This window comes from Podarcis melisellensis (genome assembly GCF_964234715.1).
Source record: "Podarcis melisellensis genome assembly, chromosome: 8".
Taxonomy (NCBI): Eukaryota; Metazoa; Chordata; class Lepidosauria; order Squamata; family Lacertidae; genus Podarcis; species Podarcis melisellensis.
In genome coordinates, this window is record NC_138540.1 from 68200378 (window position 1) to 68217107 (window position 16730).

Here is a 16730-nt window from a genome sequence, read left to right on the forward strand (position 1 = left end):
TTTGTCTGTCTATCTATCATCTATCTATCATCTATCTATCTATCTATCTATCTATCTATCTATCTATCTATCTATCATCTATATCTATCTATCTATCATCTATCATCTATCTATCTATCTATCTATCTATCATCTATCTATCTATCTATCTATCTATCTATCTATCTATCTATCTATCTATCTATCATCTATCTATCTATCTATCTATCTATCTATCATCTATCTATCATCTATCATCTATCTATCTAATCTATCTATATCATCTATCTATCTATCTATCTATCTATCTATCTATCTATCTATCTATCTATCATCTATCTATCTATCTATCTCTCTCTCTCTCTCTCTCTCTATCTATCTATCTATCTATCTATCATCTATCTATCTATCTATCATCTATCTATCTATCATCTATCATCTATCTATCTATCTATCTATCTATCTATCTATCTATCTATCTATCATCTATCTATCTATCTATCATCTATCTATCTATCTATCTATCTATCATCTATCTATCTATCATCTATCTATCATCTATCATCTATTATCTATCTATCTATCTATCTATCTATCTATCTATCTATCTATCTATCTATCATCTATCTATCTTTCTATCTATCTATCATCTATCATCTATCTAGCTGTTTATATCTATCTATTAGCTTTTTAAGGCGAACCTGCCTAATTCACAACCAAAATGGCCATCAGAAGAGCCAACTTTCAAAATTCGTGCCATCCTGAATTTTGCATTGCACTTCTGCAACCAAGTTACATATGCTGAAATACACATGCTAGGCTAAAGTGGGCACATTAACACATATGTGAGTGAAAATGACATACAAAATGCACCCTACTGCTTTGCAAAAATGTGCATGTTAGGCGAAGTCGCACCAACAAAAGTGTATATTAGGAGAGATTTGCTGATGAGTTTTCAGGTCCTTTAAAAAATTTAATTGCAAACTGATGTGGAAATGAGAAGAACTGACAAATGGGGGGAAAATGAGAAACTGAAATTGGCAAATTTGCTCCTCCTCTAGGCCAGAGATCAGTGGTAGAGACCATGCTTTGCTCCAGGTCTGCAGAATCACATGCTTCAATAGATCTGGTTAGCCTTTAAGACACCACAAGACTCTTTGGTTGTACAGGAGGAACAGAGTTAGCTCAGTTGGTTGGAGCCTGGTGCTGGTAATGCCAAGGTCATGGGTTTGATCCCCACGTGAGCCACCTGCATATTCCTCCATTGCAGGGGGTTGGACTAGATGATCCTTGGGGCACCTTCCAACTCTACAATACTATGATGCCAAAAGTTGGTGTCTTTGTCAAATCTGAGTTTGAAATCACGCCCAGTAAGGAAAGCAGAACAAGCAACAAGAGCCAGAGACTCAACACTGGGGCAGTTTATAGAGATGTGATGCTCAAGAGGGAACCAGCGGAGAAATAAATAATGGGACCACATAATAAAATAAAAGAGGGGACCTAATGCGACCAAAAGGGATAATAATACCACTAATAAAAACAAACAGACTATAAGAACAGAAACCTTCACGTTAAGTTCTCCAGCAACTGTGCGTTAGAAAGCCTTGTATGTTTTCAAAAAAACAAGGAACCCATAAAAATAGGACAAGAAAAATGAACATAATGATCTTCAGTACAAGAACAGAAATAATAAAGCAATAAAGCCACAATCATCATAATGCAATGTGGGAAATAAAAGCCAAGCTCTTTCGCGTCTTAAACTCCCTCCAGATCAGCGACTATATTATTATTATTATTTTGTTTTATTTGTGTATATATCCCATCCTTTTCTCCAAGAAGCTCAAGGTAGAGTGCATGGGCTTGCCCCTTCCTCATTTAATTCCCGCAACAACCCTGGGAAGTAGGCTAGGCTGAGAGGCAATGACGGGACCAAGGCCACACACTTCTCAGCCAAGTGAAGCAATAAATTAATAAAATAAGCCACTTAGAAGCTTTTTTAAAAAATAAAAAAATGAAGCAATAAATTTTGCTAATAAAAAAATGGTATGGGGTGGGATCCAAACTCTGCCCATTCTGTTTGCTTCCTATCTTTTAGGGGAACCTGTAGGTTTCTCACCAGTTCCCACTTGTCTTGTAAGCTCATTCCGTTTTTTAAAAAAAGGTGAAGCAAACCTTTTACGACCAAGTGTCCTTGCTGCATGTTGCTGCCAGCTTATCATTATGGTTTCACCTGCTAAAATTTCTAGTTAACATTTTCTTTATTGGTAAACGAGATCTCCTCATCATCCAGGGATATCTCTCTCCTTTACTGGCAACCATGTGCCAAGATTGCTCACAGAAGCATTTTTTTAAATCCCCTCTAAAGTCACTCTGACCCCGTAGTCAGCTTCTTTGTTGACAAAGGTTAGCGCAAGAGCCAAACGTCTCTGTGGCTGTCGTCCAGTTTGGTTCCTCGTCATTGCACTTGGTTTGCTGAGTCTAGTGGTTCTTTGGACCTGGAAGGGTCGGATTAACAGCATGCAGGGTTCTCTTGTCTGTGTGATCAACTTTACCTTTAGGTACCATGCGCCACTGGAGATAAATTCTAGCAGGTCTCATAGCTTAAGGTTACCAGATTTTTTTCCCAAAGAATCAGGGGACATTTATTTTTTTTCAAAAAGGGGAAAAATTATTTTTAAAAGTTACTAAAAATAATAATTAAGAAGTAATCTTAATTACTTGGTCTCCTCTGTCGCGCAGCCTTCCTCTGGGCCCCTGGCCTGCTCTCTTGGAGCGCTAGCCGCCATGGAGTAGGCTTGGGTCGGGCCTGGGTTTGGCCATGTTTCCTTGCCCTTCCGGTGCTCTTCTACCTCCCATTCACAGCGGCGGCAGTGGTGTGGCAAGGTTGGGGTTCCCCTCTTTTTTCTCCTTCCTCTTTCTCTGTCTTCCTTCTCCTTCTCCTCACCTCCTTCTCACTGTGTTGGCTCTGGGGTTTTCCTGGCCCCGGAGCACCACTGGGCAGTCGGCCGGGTGGCTGGGTGCTTTCACTCCCGGCTCCATTTGGGTCGGGGAGGGGGTGTCAGTGGCAGTGGCATAGCGTGGGGGGTGCAGGGGGGCCGGCTGCACCGGGCGCAACATCTGGGGGTGGGGCGCTCGCACTCACAGCTCTCTGCCGCTACCTGGTTCCATGGGTTAGGGGGCGCAAATTACTTGCCTTGCCCCGGGTGCTGACAACCCACACTACGCCACTGGTCAGCGGTTCCCACACTTGACACATTGGGTGTCCCCGGTTCCCCCTCTGAAGTGGCAGCGGCAGTGGCAGTCTCAGCAGCCCGGAGCTAGCCTGGTAGAGCAGTTGGCTCTGATTAGCTTCAGGAGCTGCTCGCTGCTGTGGCGCCCGCCATTTAGCCTTGCCAGAAGTCCCCATATGATGTGTCTTGTGCCATTGAACCAATCACACAACATTCATTCCCTACTAATAAATCTACAACACTTAAAATATAAATCCGGGGACATTCCAGAGACGGATTTTATCCGGGGACTATCCCCGGGAAACGGGGACATCTGGTAACCATATCATAGCTACTAGGAACCCAAACACTTTCCTTAGGGGACACAACTGATCCCAGTCCCTCTCCACAACCCATGCAACTTTGCAAAGTGGGGGAGAGAATTGAAGTCGGGAAAACTTTGAAGGAAGAGTTAATTCCCTTCCCCCAGTCCCATCAGTCGTGACCCAGATCTCTCCCCCTGCCCCACTGCATGGCTGCTTTTGGCTGGCATTGCGATCCTATGCATCTGATTGGAGTTGCAGTCCAATAACATTTGAGCTAAGCAAACCTTGTGCCCTCCTGTTGCTGTGGACTACAAGTACCATCAGCCCAGGGGTGCCAACTTGAATAAAATATAAGGGGGAGGGAGGTAAGTCCCACCCCACATAATCAATTACAAGACACAGTGAATGCACATCATTTGAAGGGCAGTGCCCATCAGCTTTGCCCCCCCCCCGCCCCATCAAGTATTTTATTGGCAGGACCTCAGCCCCTAGCAGTTGGCTCCTATGTACCAACCCCTGCCAGAATAGTGTACACTAGCTTGATCTAAGCAACTCACAAGCTGAAACAAACTCTTCTGACTTGGGCTGATGGAGGTTATAATCGGAAACATCGAGGAAGGCTGATCTGAGTGAGTCGCAGGCTGGAGAAGAGTTCAAGGACTGTCACTCAAATGTAACACATCTCTGATCAGGAAGCTTAGGCTTTTGGTTTGATCATACTGTTCCTTGTTTGACCAGGAGCCACCTCAGAAGACCAGCTTCCTTCCTGAGGTTCTTTGATTCCCCAAAGCATGACACTAATCTCCCTTCTTCCATGCTTCAAGCGCTTTATTATTTTTACATCTCATTACAGCAGACATTGCTAATGGCTTCAATTAGTCTAATCCTTAGGACTTGTTAGTGCTTAGACTCCTGTAACTTCAAAATATGGATGCATATGCTTCTTACGGAATCTGGCTTCCTGAGAATATCAGCCGTCCTTAAAAACAAAGCAAAGCCATGCTAGGGGAGGAGTGGATGGGGGGATTTGGATCAGGGCCATGGCATCGGGGGAGAAGATTTAATTCTCTCCCTCCCTGCAGTTTTCATGACTCAAAGTGTCCAATCTAGCTACCATTAGTTCTCTCTCTCTCTGTGTCTGGAATGACTCCTACCTGCCTTCCTGCCCCTAACAGTAGTGTTCGAGGGGGAAAGGGTTAACCCCCACTTCTCCCACTGTGACCCCACATCCACACTGTACATTTAAAGCACTATGACAAAAGTTTAAACTGTCATGGCTTCCACCAAAGAATTCTGGGAGCTGTGGTTTGTTAAGGGTGCTGAGAGTTGAGAGGTATCTGTTCCCTTCACAGAGCTATAATTTCCAGAGTTCCCTGAGAAGAGGAACTGGTTGTTAAACCACTCTGGGAACTGTAACTTGACAGCGGGGGGGGGGGGGGGTAGGGACCTCCCAACAACTCTCAGCACCCTTAGTAAACTACAGCTCCCAGAAATCTTTGAGGAAAGGCATAAAGTGGTAGCATGGTGCTTTAAATGTATGGTGTGAATGTATGGGGGGGGACTGGGGAAAGGGAGTAGAATAGGGCAGCTTCCATCCTGAACACTTTTATGCTGCAACATTTTGTTGCACGTATCACTTGTTACTTAGCTAGTATGATGGGCTGGCTGGAACCCCCCAAGGTGGGGGGAAGAGGATGTCCTGGAAGAGGGAGGAGGTGGTGTTTGAAGCTGAAGAGGCAACAGGCTTAAGTGAGCAGGAAGAGTCTGTGATAGAGAGAAGTCCAGAATCAGAGGCAAAAGCAGAGGCTGGAGAAGAGGGGAGCCAAGAGGAAAGATGAGTTAGGTTGATGAAGAAGCCAGGGAGACTCCCCCTCCTGTTTTGACCAGCTCCCCTCCTGCCTGGTATTCCAGAACCAGAAGAGGTGTGAAGAGGGGGGGGGGCAAAGACAGGCATGGCAACAGAGTCTCAGATTGCTTGAGAAGTACCCAGGGCAGGAGGAGACTTAGGCAACTGTGGGAAGGTGTGGACCTTCATTCCCCACAACTGCCTCATATGGGCAGGTTTTAGCTGCTCATTATCTAGGTACTTGAAGCTCCCGTTTGCCTTTCTGGAGGCAGGTGGGGCAGGAAGTGAAGGCTATTAAATGGGTAGCAAGCTGACCACCATGTTACACACTTAATACCATGTAGCACATTTGCTTGAGCCGTGGCTGCTTAAGCCCCTGTAAACATACTTTCTAATAATCCTTTATTAACACACAGTGCATAATGGTCTTGTTAGATGTGTCTGGCAACCTTTCATTTGATTAAATGTCAGGTTCCAAATTTAACATCTGCTATGAGAGCTTTGCTGTTTGCTTTTGCCTTTTTGCCTGGTCACTGCTTTTAATTTTTATCTAATCGGCACGGCGGTTTCTCGCTCTGTTGACTTGGGTGTGAAAGAATCCCTTCTGCTCTTTGGCTTTCTGGAAGAAATTCCCTCAGGTTGTGTTAGGATCTGAGCACGTGGCTGGTGTGGTTGTAAGAGTGGGCAGACAGACAAGCCCCACTCTTTTCCTTGGGAGTTCTCCAGAGGAGAAGTCATCTTGACTTTCTTGCCCAAAGCTTGCATGGAGCTTAAACAATGCTTGTCTTTTCTTGAGCATTTGTTTGTGAGGCGGTCATGCAACAGCAAGCATTGATCCTGATTTGCTTGTGGGGTGTTATATGCTGTACATCTTCCCCGTTAAGTCTTCCTTCATTCCACACTTTTCGATGCATTTTCCTGTCTTTTGCCAAAACTCAAGTTTCTTTTAAAAAGTGGATTTCTTCCACTTGTGTGAGAGAGCACTCTAGTCCATTTCAATTGTTTACCTAAACTGGTATGCACTGGAATCCCTCCTCCAAAATACTAATAGTCTGGAGCAGTGTTAGAAGCTCAGATATATAAGCTAGATACCAAATGGCAATTTAAACTGGGTTATGGTCATGACAATGGAATGTCTATCTGCCATGGGGGTTCCTTTCCAATGCTACGATTCTCTGATTCTGTGATCTCAACTACATTGCTTGACTGAGCTTGCTCTTCCAAAAAAATAAAAAATTGTCCAGTAGCACCTTAGAGATCAACTAAGTTTGTTCTTGGTATAAGCCAGGGGTCAGCAACCTTTTTCAGCCGTGGGCTGCTCCACCATCCCTCAGAGCATGTGGTGGGCCGGACTATATTTTGAAAAAAATAATGAACGAATTCCTATGCTCCATAAATAACCCAGAGATGCATTTTAAATAAAAGCACATATTCTATTCATGTAAAAACACCAGGCAGGCCCCACAAATAATCCAGAGATGCATTTTAAATAAAAGGATGCATTCTATTCATGTAAAAACACGCTGATTCCCCGGCTGTCCATGGGCCGGATTCAGAAGGCGATTGGGCTGGATCCAGCCCACGGGCCTTTGGTTGCCTTCCCCTGGTATAAGCTTTCGTGTGCATGCACACTTCTTCAGATACCAAGAACAAACTTTCTGTTGTTTAGTCGTTTAGTTTTGTCCAACTCTTCGTGACCCCATGGACCAGAGCTCCCCAGGCACTCCTGTCTTCCACTGCCTCCCGCAGTTTGGTCAGACTCGTGTTTGTGGCTTTGAGAACACTGCTCAACCATCTCGTCCTCTTGTTGTCCCCTTCTCCTTGTGCCCTCAATCTTTCCCAACATCAGGGTCTTTTCCAGGGAGTCGTCTCTTTTCATGATGTGGCCAAAGTATTGGAGCCTCAGCTTAAGGATCTGTCCTTCCAGTGAGCACTCAGGGCTGAATGGATAGGTTGATCTTTCAGTCCATGGGACTCTCAAGAGTCTCCACCAGCACTATAATTCAAAAGCATCAATTCTTAGTTGGTCTCTAAGGTGCTACTGGACAATTTTTATTTTTTTTAAATATATTTTGACTGCGTCCAACCAACACGGCTACCTACCTGAATCTTGCTCTTACAACAATTCAGTTGTCCCTGTATGCAAAAATTAGAAACACACATGGTGGAAATGGTATTTACTATGAACTAAGGCAGAAGTTTTTAAGCTACGGTCACCAAACTGGTGCTCAGAAATCTCCATGTAGTTGTAATTGGACCTGTTCCAGTAGTAAAACATGCCTGGCACCTGGCTGGTTTTGAACAGTGGTCTGGAGGCATCTGAAATGCCCTGAGTGTTTTGGGGTATGTGCATGTAACAAATCTGGGGAGAGATGAATTCAGGAGTGATCGGGATCATTGAGTAGTATATCAATTTTGGAGACTGAGTAAATTCAGGATTACTTTATCGAGAGAGGATTGGGGTAACTGAATTGTTTTGGAGCAGGATCTCTTGGGAAATTAATAGGGGGTAAATGAATTGGAAGAGCAACAGATCTGAGGTGAACTGGGGTGCAAAATAATTCAATAATTTATGTGGAGTGCATTGGGTGGGAAATGAGTTGACTTGTGACATTTTAAATTCTAAATTTACACCTATACATGTAAATTAGTATATGCAAATGCTATGCAGATGTGTGCTGATGAGCCCACACCTCTAATAAGTACACAGCAGTGCTCCTGCATTGTTGTATTTAAGATCTGAATGTCTTCCTCAACGGTGATATCGGAGAATGTTGTCTTCCTTCCAGGAAACTCTTCGCTTAGGTCGTCAAGCTAATTTAGCCAGAAGTGTGTGGCAACTTGGATCAACATGGTACTTAATCAATAAACTTGCCCTTCCAGTTGCAATCAGAAATTCTGTCCTCCATTTCAGTGATTGCAGCATCGATTTGCCAGTAGCAGATTTTTCTGTGTTGTGCAGAAGTTGCTTATAAAAATTATTATTAGTATTTTTAAAGAGTCCTAGGCTGCTTACGAAGGATTGAGTGAGGTGGTCTGGCAGATAAAAGTGTTGGATTGGGTTCAAGTTCTAGCTGGGTCATTCCCAGGATTCTCTGGGGGAAACCATGTGCTTAAATTTTGTGTTTCATGCCACCCCCAATCTCTGCAAGATTCCAGGGCATTCCAGGAACTCACCCAGGGCTGTGCTTCCATTGGGAAATCAAGGCAGAGCAGAGACTAGTGTAATCCAAGTTGCTGACTGGTGACCATTAGTGGGAGCACATCCCATAATTTCCCTATGTGCTATGTGAAGAAGCAATTCCTTTTGTCTTATCCTGAATCCTCTGACAGTTTGCTTCATTGGATTCCACCCCCCCCAAGTTCTTCTTAGATGAGGAGAAAAAACTTTTCCCTGTCCGTTTCCTTCACACCATGTATCATTTCGCCCACTTGTGCCATGGTCCTTCTTCATCACCTTTTCTCTAAACTAAGGAAACCCCTGGAAAGGAAGGGTGCCCTTGCAAGGGCCTGTCCTCAAGGCACATTTCATGACTGTTCTGACCCATCCCTAAAGCAGAATCAACATTCAAAGGAGTTCTTTTGCTTTGCCAAGCCAGTGTTTCTGGAATAAGCTTTTGATGTGAGCCAAAGGTGGGGGTGAGGGGGAATCATTTCTTCCTGTCTCTGTTATTTCCTCCTGTACTGTCTTGTTTCGGAGGTGAGGATATTCTCATGCTTCTCTTGAACATAAGAGAGGTGTGTGAGTGGTTTTTTTAAAAAATAAAAATAACATCACCAACAGATGGGTGATTAGAGAGGGAGCTGGTCAATTTTGCAGCGACGCGGAAACAGTACAGCTGGGAGCTGATGATCAAAGGCAGCCGGTTTATGCCTGAGAGCTGTACACACCAAAGGCCTGTTTCTCATGACCCAAAGATAGCCCAAAGACACATTCTCTGTACAGGTAAATGCCACCGGGAGGAGCCGAAGCTGATTGAGAGATGTCTTGCACAGGTTCCTGTGTCAAATCAAGTGCTTTAGGGTAGATTTTTTTATATAAAACGTGCGTGTTTAAATCATACCCTCCAACATTTCTCTGATAAAAATAGGAAAGTCCTATTCAACAGTAACAACAACAACAACAACAACAATAATGATTTTATTATATATACCCCACCCATCTGACTAGGTTGCGCCAAGGCTGGACACCTGCTCCAGAAGGATACCATGAATTAACACAGACACATTTCTCTTGTCTCTCCCCCAACAAAGGTCATCATACAGGGTGACCAGAGCAGTTTTTGTGCCAAAACTGGGCCTGAACACCAATGGAAATGGATCTAGAAAATCAGTTTCCTCCAAGAGACCTGGATCTGGTCTGCAACCACCGCTCAACAACCTTGCCCCAAAAGGGGACATTGAAAACTAGCCAGTAGTTACTTAGATTTCCTAAACCCACGGAGTGTTTCTTGAGGCATTACTCACCTCCCTGGCCTAGCTAGCTAGCTGTCCCCCTCTCTGCTAGTTTTTTATCAGCCAGGAAGGGCAAGAGTCCAGATTGCAAGTGGTAAAAGGTAAAGGGACCCCTGACCGTGAGGTCCAGTTGCGGACGACTCTGGGGTTGCAGCGCTCATCTCATTTTACTTGCTGAGGGAGCCGGCATACAGCTTCTGGGTCATGTGGCCAGCGTGACTAAGCCACTTCTGGCAAACCAGAGCAGTGCATGGAAACGCCATTTACCTTCCTGCCAGAGTGGTACCTATTTCTCTACTTGCACTGTGTGCTTTTGAACTGCTAGGCTGGCAGGAGCAGTGACCGAGAAACGGGAGCTCACCCCATCGCAGGGATTCAAACCGCCAACCTTCTGATTGGCAAGCCCTAGGCTCTGTGGTTTAACTCACAGCGCCACCCACAAGTGGTAGCCCTGACCAATCAGAGCACCTTTTCCACATCCTCAACTGAAACTCACCCATCACAACAGGACTGGGTGGTGCTGTGGACACCCCTTGAAATTCATCTGCTGCAACAGCAGAGTCAAGATCTCGGTGGAAGCAAGTGATTTTATCCTCAAAATGCTTCACAGTGAGCTACCTTTGGTTCCACCATCTCCTTCAGGCCAGACCGTAAAATGCCCTGCACTCTGCCAGGCGGCACAGCAAGGATGCAATGGAGGCAGCAAAATAAGCCTTCTCTGCTGCCTTCACTATCACTAGGTAGGATCTAGTGAGAACCTGTTGGAAGCCTCTGCCGCTTCTCCTGGCTTCCCTGGTGACGGCAGGCAGGGCACCCACAGGGACACTGCCCTGTGGGATTCTGACACCTGAGGCAGCTTCCTCAATCTGCCTCATGGATGGGCCGGCCCATCTCCTCTGTAAAGCAGGACGTGTCGCCTCTTCAGAAAGTGCTGTTGCCAATGCCTTAAAGCTCAGCCATTGATTTCCTTTGCCCAGCTGCTGTTCTTCAGCGCCAGACCAGGTGATGCAATAAAAGCAGGAGATCAACGCAGAGCCTGTAGATGTCTCCAGGGAGGGCCGGCCTTAGTAATTAAGGACATTTGAGGAGCTGCAGTGGGCCCGACTTCCATGCCAAATTAACAGCCAACAGCAAGGCCTTCTCTGGTTAATATTTAAACAGTGTTTTTAATGTTTATAAAGTGACTTCTCTTCTAGACACTTGAAATGGGCCCCTTGCAGGCTCGGCTGCAGAAGGAGATTTATTTTATTATTATTATTTTATTTACTATCGACACCTTCTCGCTGGGACAGCAGCACAGAGCTGCAAATCTATTCCGAATAACCCAGCTTGAAAACAATTCTTTATCCGAAAACAGGCTTCAAGAGACACTGCGAAAGCAGACGTCACGAAAAGGGCAACCGCCTGCCAGACTCCTTATTTTATCATAGCTGAATTTCGGAGCTGGTGCTTGGCCAATTGGCACCACAGAACAGGAGTATCTTCGACCCTGTCCTTGCTCCTTAAATGTCCTCAGTTACCAGGACCACCCATCCTTTGAGATATACATTGGCTCTGGGTCCATCAGCTGTAGGGTGGACAGGTCAGGAGCATCCCAGATCTTGAGATTTTGGGGCCCAAACCTGATACCTGGGGGCTGCCCCTGGAGATGAAGGTTAATTGGGAGAGTGGAGTGGAGGAGGCAGATCCCCTCTGCAGTATTTATGCGATAATTTGCAGCCAACTCTTGCTGGGCTGAAGCTTCTTAGCTGCATTCACAGTTTTCTCGTTTTATTAAAGGCGCTGTCATCCAACTGGAGATTCAAGCCCTCTACCTGCCACCTGCAGAGAGCCAGGCAAACCTGGAGACATCAGGTCAGACTCTGGAGGTCTGGCATCGCTAATCCCCTTCTTTTATTGCACTGTGTGGTGGTGGCACTGGAAGAAAGCAGCAGCTCAAAGGAAATCAATGACTGATCTTTAAGACATCGGCAACAGTGCTATGCCTTCGTTCTCTTCTTTGGATCTGGCTGCCTTAACTCGCTTGAAAGGAACTGCAAATACAGGAGCTTAAATCTGGCATTGGAAGATTGATTTTTGGAATACCCTTTGAAAAACATTTTTAAATTTGCATTTGTGGCCCTTTTCATGACTCGTGATTTGCATGCACAATTTATCTGTGCCATGTCAGATGATAAATTCTGCACACATGGATCTGATTGCATTTGTTCAGAGGCATACCATTTTTGCAACAGATGCCCCCGACTTTCCAGTATGCTGAGGGAGGGAGCGGGAGAGAGAGAGGGAAAACAAACAAACACTCTACCCAATTTCTCAACACCATGCATAATCTTGGACGTCTCTTCCGTGCCTTCTTTACTCTTTCTGTGTTGCGAACCGCCCTGACATCTAAGGATGAAGGGCAGTATACAAATTTAAGAAATAAAATAAATAGCCTTTTAAACGAAAGATCCCCAGACTAATATCTAGGGTAGATACTAGCCTGGGTGCCCCACAATCCTGTTGTGGTAAGCAGTCTCTGGGGTTGCCTGCCCATAAATCAAGGCCTGGCTGAACTTGCCTGGGGTTGGAGGCAATTGTTCATTGCTTGTTCAACTCCTGTAATCTCAGCGGCTCTGGCAACTGCTTAGCAAATGGGGCAGCTTCTCCCTTAACAGCTGAGGATCATCTTGCGCCCGGAGGCCCATGGAATTGATGGCCTCCCTAATTTTTATCTCTGCTGTTCGAACTACAGATGTTTCTCTCCACCACAAAAGTGTCTGATCCTCCTCCTGATATTTATGAGCTGTTTGCTCTCCTTTGCACCCCGAGGTCTTGGGTTCCACAGGTGGCTAAACTTTGGTTTTCAGTCTCTTCAGTTTGTAAAGTTGTGAAGCCTGCAGGACCGATGACTTGGCTCCTCCGAGCTTTCCAGTGTGATTCCAGATCTGGGCAGAGTCGTAAATCGGGTTGGGGAGAGCGATGTTGCTGCCTCGGCACAGATGCTTGAGGGCACTGCTGTGCAGAGATTCCAGGGATAGTGGAGCTCATGTTGTGGGGCGCTGAGAAAAACACACAGGCTTGCATTTGTTTACATAGGGTTGGGAATGTGTTAGGCATTTGGCACAGGTGCAATAAGACCGGCAATGGAGAAATGTGCCTGTCATCTGTTGTGTGGGTTAGAGAGCTTTTAATCAATGCCCGCAATTCTGGATTACAGTTCCCTGCACTTTGTCTGTTGAATGCAAGCTGATTCCATGGGGTAGTGGAAAAGACTGGGTGGGCTGACTGGCAGTAATGGGTTGCATCCAGCTAAATTTTACCTAGAGTAAGCCCACTGAAATTAATGGACCCAAATTAGTTACGTCCATGAATCCAAACGGATCTACTCTTGTCATACTCATACCCTCCAACATTTCTCTGATGAAAATAGAGAAGTCCCATTCCATAATGATAATTTTACTATTTATACCTCACACATCTTACTGGGCTGTCCCAGCCACTCTGGGTGGCTTCCAACATATAATAATAATAATAATAATAATAATAATAATAATAATAATAATAATAATACCCTGCCCATCTGGCTGGGTTTTCCCAGCCACTCTGGGCAGCTTCCAACAAAATATTAAAATGCAATAGTCTGTTAAACGCTAAAAGCTTTCCTAAACAGGGCTGCCTTCTAAAAGTCAGATAGTTTCCTTGACATCTGATGGGAGGGCGTTCCACAGGGCGGGTGGCACTACCAAGAAGGCCCTTTGCCTGGTTCCCTGTAACTTTACTTCTCGCAGTGAGGGAACAGCCAGAAAGCCGTCAGAGCTGGACCTCAATGTTTGGACTGAACAATGGGGGTGGAGACACTCCTTCAAGTATACTGGACTGAGTCCATTTAGAGCTTTAAAGGTCAGCACCAACACTTTGAATTGTGCCTGGTTCTCTCAGCGAGGGAACCACCAGAAGGCCCTCAGCGCTGGACCTCAGTGTCTGGGCAGAACAATGAGGGCGGAGATGCTCCTTCAGGTATACTGGACCGAGGCCGTTTAGGGCATTAAACATGAAAAAAAACTTCCCTATACAGGATTGCCTTCAGATGGTTCAGGGGTCAGATAACACATTTCTCCAATGAAAAGAGGGACATCCTAAGGAAAACTGGGACATTCCGGGATCAAATCAGAAACCAGGATGGCTTCTCTAAATCAGAGATGTCCCTGGAAAATAGGGACACTTGGAGGGTCTGCATACTCAGTCCTGGTACCTCCCACCACTCCTCTTTGTCCAGCCAGTCCCTGACAGTGTTTCACAGAAATCCCCCCCCCCCATGCCTCTCTTTGGAATGCAATGCAAAACCTGAGCCCTCTGCTCTTCGCTGCTAGGACTTTGAGGGTGTTTCATTAAACCGTTGATTCTCTTTCGGTGTGCAGACAATTTCTGATGGAAGTGTTCCTCTTCTGATTCCCCCCCCCCCCCGGTGCGGAGGAGAGCCTCGTTCAGCGACCTTTCAGAGAGCTCTCAGAATGAGAAAACAAACAAGGCTTTAGCCTTGACTGGCAGTTCCAATTAGGGAAGAGGCAGGAGGGTGGCGGTTCTGCGCAGAGGAGGCCTCACCTGATGCATCTGCTGCGATGACTGGCAGGTGCCCCTAGCCTGGAAACAGGACTGGATCGGCCCACCTGCTATGCTAGCAGCTGGTAGGATTTTGTCCTTATTAGATCCTATGTTTGTGTGTGGGATGGGAGGGAGGAAGCAGCTGCTCCTTCTGGGGTGGGGGGTGATGCTCACCGGTGACGTTTCCCAGCTCTTTTGCCTTCCCCTTGGAGATTCTGTGATCTACTTCTGTTTGTGCAACGGACAGAAAAGCTTTTGATCTTTGTGAGTTCAGAAGCTGATGATAATGATTCCAATCGATGGCAGGAGAGTGCAGGGAGAAATGTGCCTTTATATCAAGGGGGTGGAAGAGGGTTATACTGGAAACAGAGAGCTGCTCAAATGTAGCAGTGGTCTTGCGGATGTGATGGTATGCGTTGGTCCTAGGATGAGGATAGCTGAATCCTTGCCTTTCTCTAGTATGGGGATGTGGGAGATTCGATGGGAAAAGAAGTGAGAATTGCTACACTTTGCGTCTTCGTCTGTGGCCAGACTGAATGGAAATCAGGCGAGCAAATACTATCAGTATTTGTTGATAAAATGGCTGTTTTTAAGTCTGCAAGCAACACATAATTACTTTTTAAATGTTATTTTGATGTTTCCTTCACATTGAAACGAATATAAATTCCTTATGTTATGTAAATAGGTGCGTACGTTATGTAATTTACATAAAATAGCAGGCAGTGAGATGAGTAACATAGTATTTGGGAGAAACTGAACTGTAGGGGAATGGAAACAGTTCTGTTTCTGAGAAATGCAGGTTGGAACAAAAACCACTGCTTTCTTACATTCCTACTTTTGTTCCTTACTGTGTTCCTCAAATTCATGGCCTACTCCGAGTTAGAGGCAGCCCTTGGAAAAGTGGCTAAAGAGTACCCCCCCACACTTTTTCACCCACTTGCCCATGGGCTGATCTGGTGGCTTACTATGAAATGTTGAATAGGCCGTGAGTAAAAAATGAGTTTATTTTCATTATTCCAGTCATAGTTATTTGCCGCCATTTTATTTTCCCAGAATGCCTCAGGTACTGTGTCGTTCCAGGGCATTCTCGGCGAAAAACCTGGTGGCTGCCAGTGGAGGCTGTCATTTCTCCCAATCAGAATGAAATAACATTTGGGACATTCTGGGAAAATAAAATGGTGGCTGGCTGGAAGTGGTTGCAGCAAGAAGAGAAGAGAGAAAAGGCCATGAAAATGAATCTGACAAAAACAAAACAAAACACCAATCTAAAATAAATGAATAATGAAACGTGTGTATGTTGGAAATATATGCACAGCTTGTATTCCGGGTATAAATCCAGTATCTAACATATGCTTGCTAAGTCAGGTATGGGGAACCTTTGGCCATTCAGATGCTGCTGAACTACAGCTCCCATCAGACCTAGCAGGCATGGCCAATGGCCAGGGAAAACAGGGGTTGTTGTTCAGCAACATCTGAAGGACCATACATTCCTCCACATTTGTGCTAAGTACAGCTGGTGTGCAAACTTGATTCATGAACAAAGGGGGTAGCCCCAGTAGCCCCAATAGCTTCTTTGCAACCATGGCTGCCATTTCCACAGCTACTAAACTGAGAGGGCTGAACATCTCCCTTTGCTCTGGCCTGAACCACAGAAGTCTTTTTTTCTCCTTAGGAACTCCCATTCATATCTGACTCCACTTTTGTGTATATTTCTATCTGTGGTGAAGTGGTTGTGGCAGGTCCGTCTTAAGCATATCTGGTGCTGTGGTGCAAATATCTCTCCAGCGCCCCCCCCATTTCCCAGAGTTGTCAACCTTTTTAAGGGGGGGGGGGACGGACTTCGGTCTGACTCGTTTACATTGCGTGGTCCGATGCGCACTCAGCACTGCATGTAAGTAAGAGGCTTCCGGATCGCAGCCCAGATGGCTTCCTGTGTCCTCCCGCAAAGCCTCCCTCTAAGCACCCGGCACCCTTTACCCACCCCTGTCTGGGAAAGTCTGCATGACAGGAGGGCCAGCAAGCAGATCAGGTGGCTCACCGGCTGTCCCATCCTCGCTCTGCACTGGAATTGCACAGGGCGCTTCCCTGCTCTGCTTGCAGACTCCGCAGGGAGGCGCTCAGGCAACAATGTGGCCAGAGAGGGGTGGGAGAGACATGCCTGCCCCGCCCCACCCCACCCCACCCCACGCCTGCCCTGATTGCACCCGCCAGGCGCCCAGGCATCCCCGGCGGGAGGGGACACAAAGGGGCTTCCCTGAGCCGGATGCAGTATGCTCTGATGGGCGGCTGAGAGGAGAGGAGCGGGCTGCCCCAGAGCGGAGAAGGGAGCAC

At 46.0% G+C, this 16730-nt stretch overlaps 1 protein-coding gene across 10 annotated transcripts in view; it reads left to right on the forward strand.

Moving 5' to 3' along the window:
- The window catches only part of PTPRU (protein tyrosine phosphatase receptor type U), a 373235-nt gene that overhangs the window by 19745 nt on the left and 336760 nt on the right, over positions 1 to 16730 (forward strand). Inside the window, exon 1 of one of the 10 annotated variants that reach the window (XM_081920499.1) lies at positions 14402 to 14482. The exons of the other annotated variants lie outside the window; for them this stretch is intronic. Coding sequence (XP_081776625.1) covers positions 14470 to 14482 — 13 coding nt within the window. The 5' untranslated portion in view covers positions 14402 to 14469. Of the gene's footprint in view, positions 1 to 14401; positions 14483 to 16730 lie in introns of those variants that run through there. 10 annotated transcript variants of the gene reach the window in all.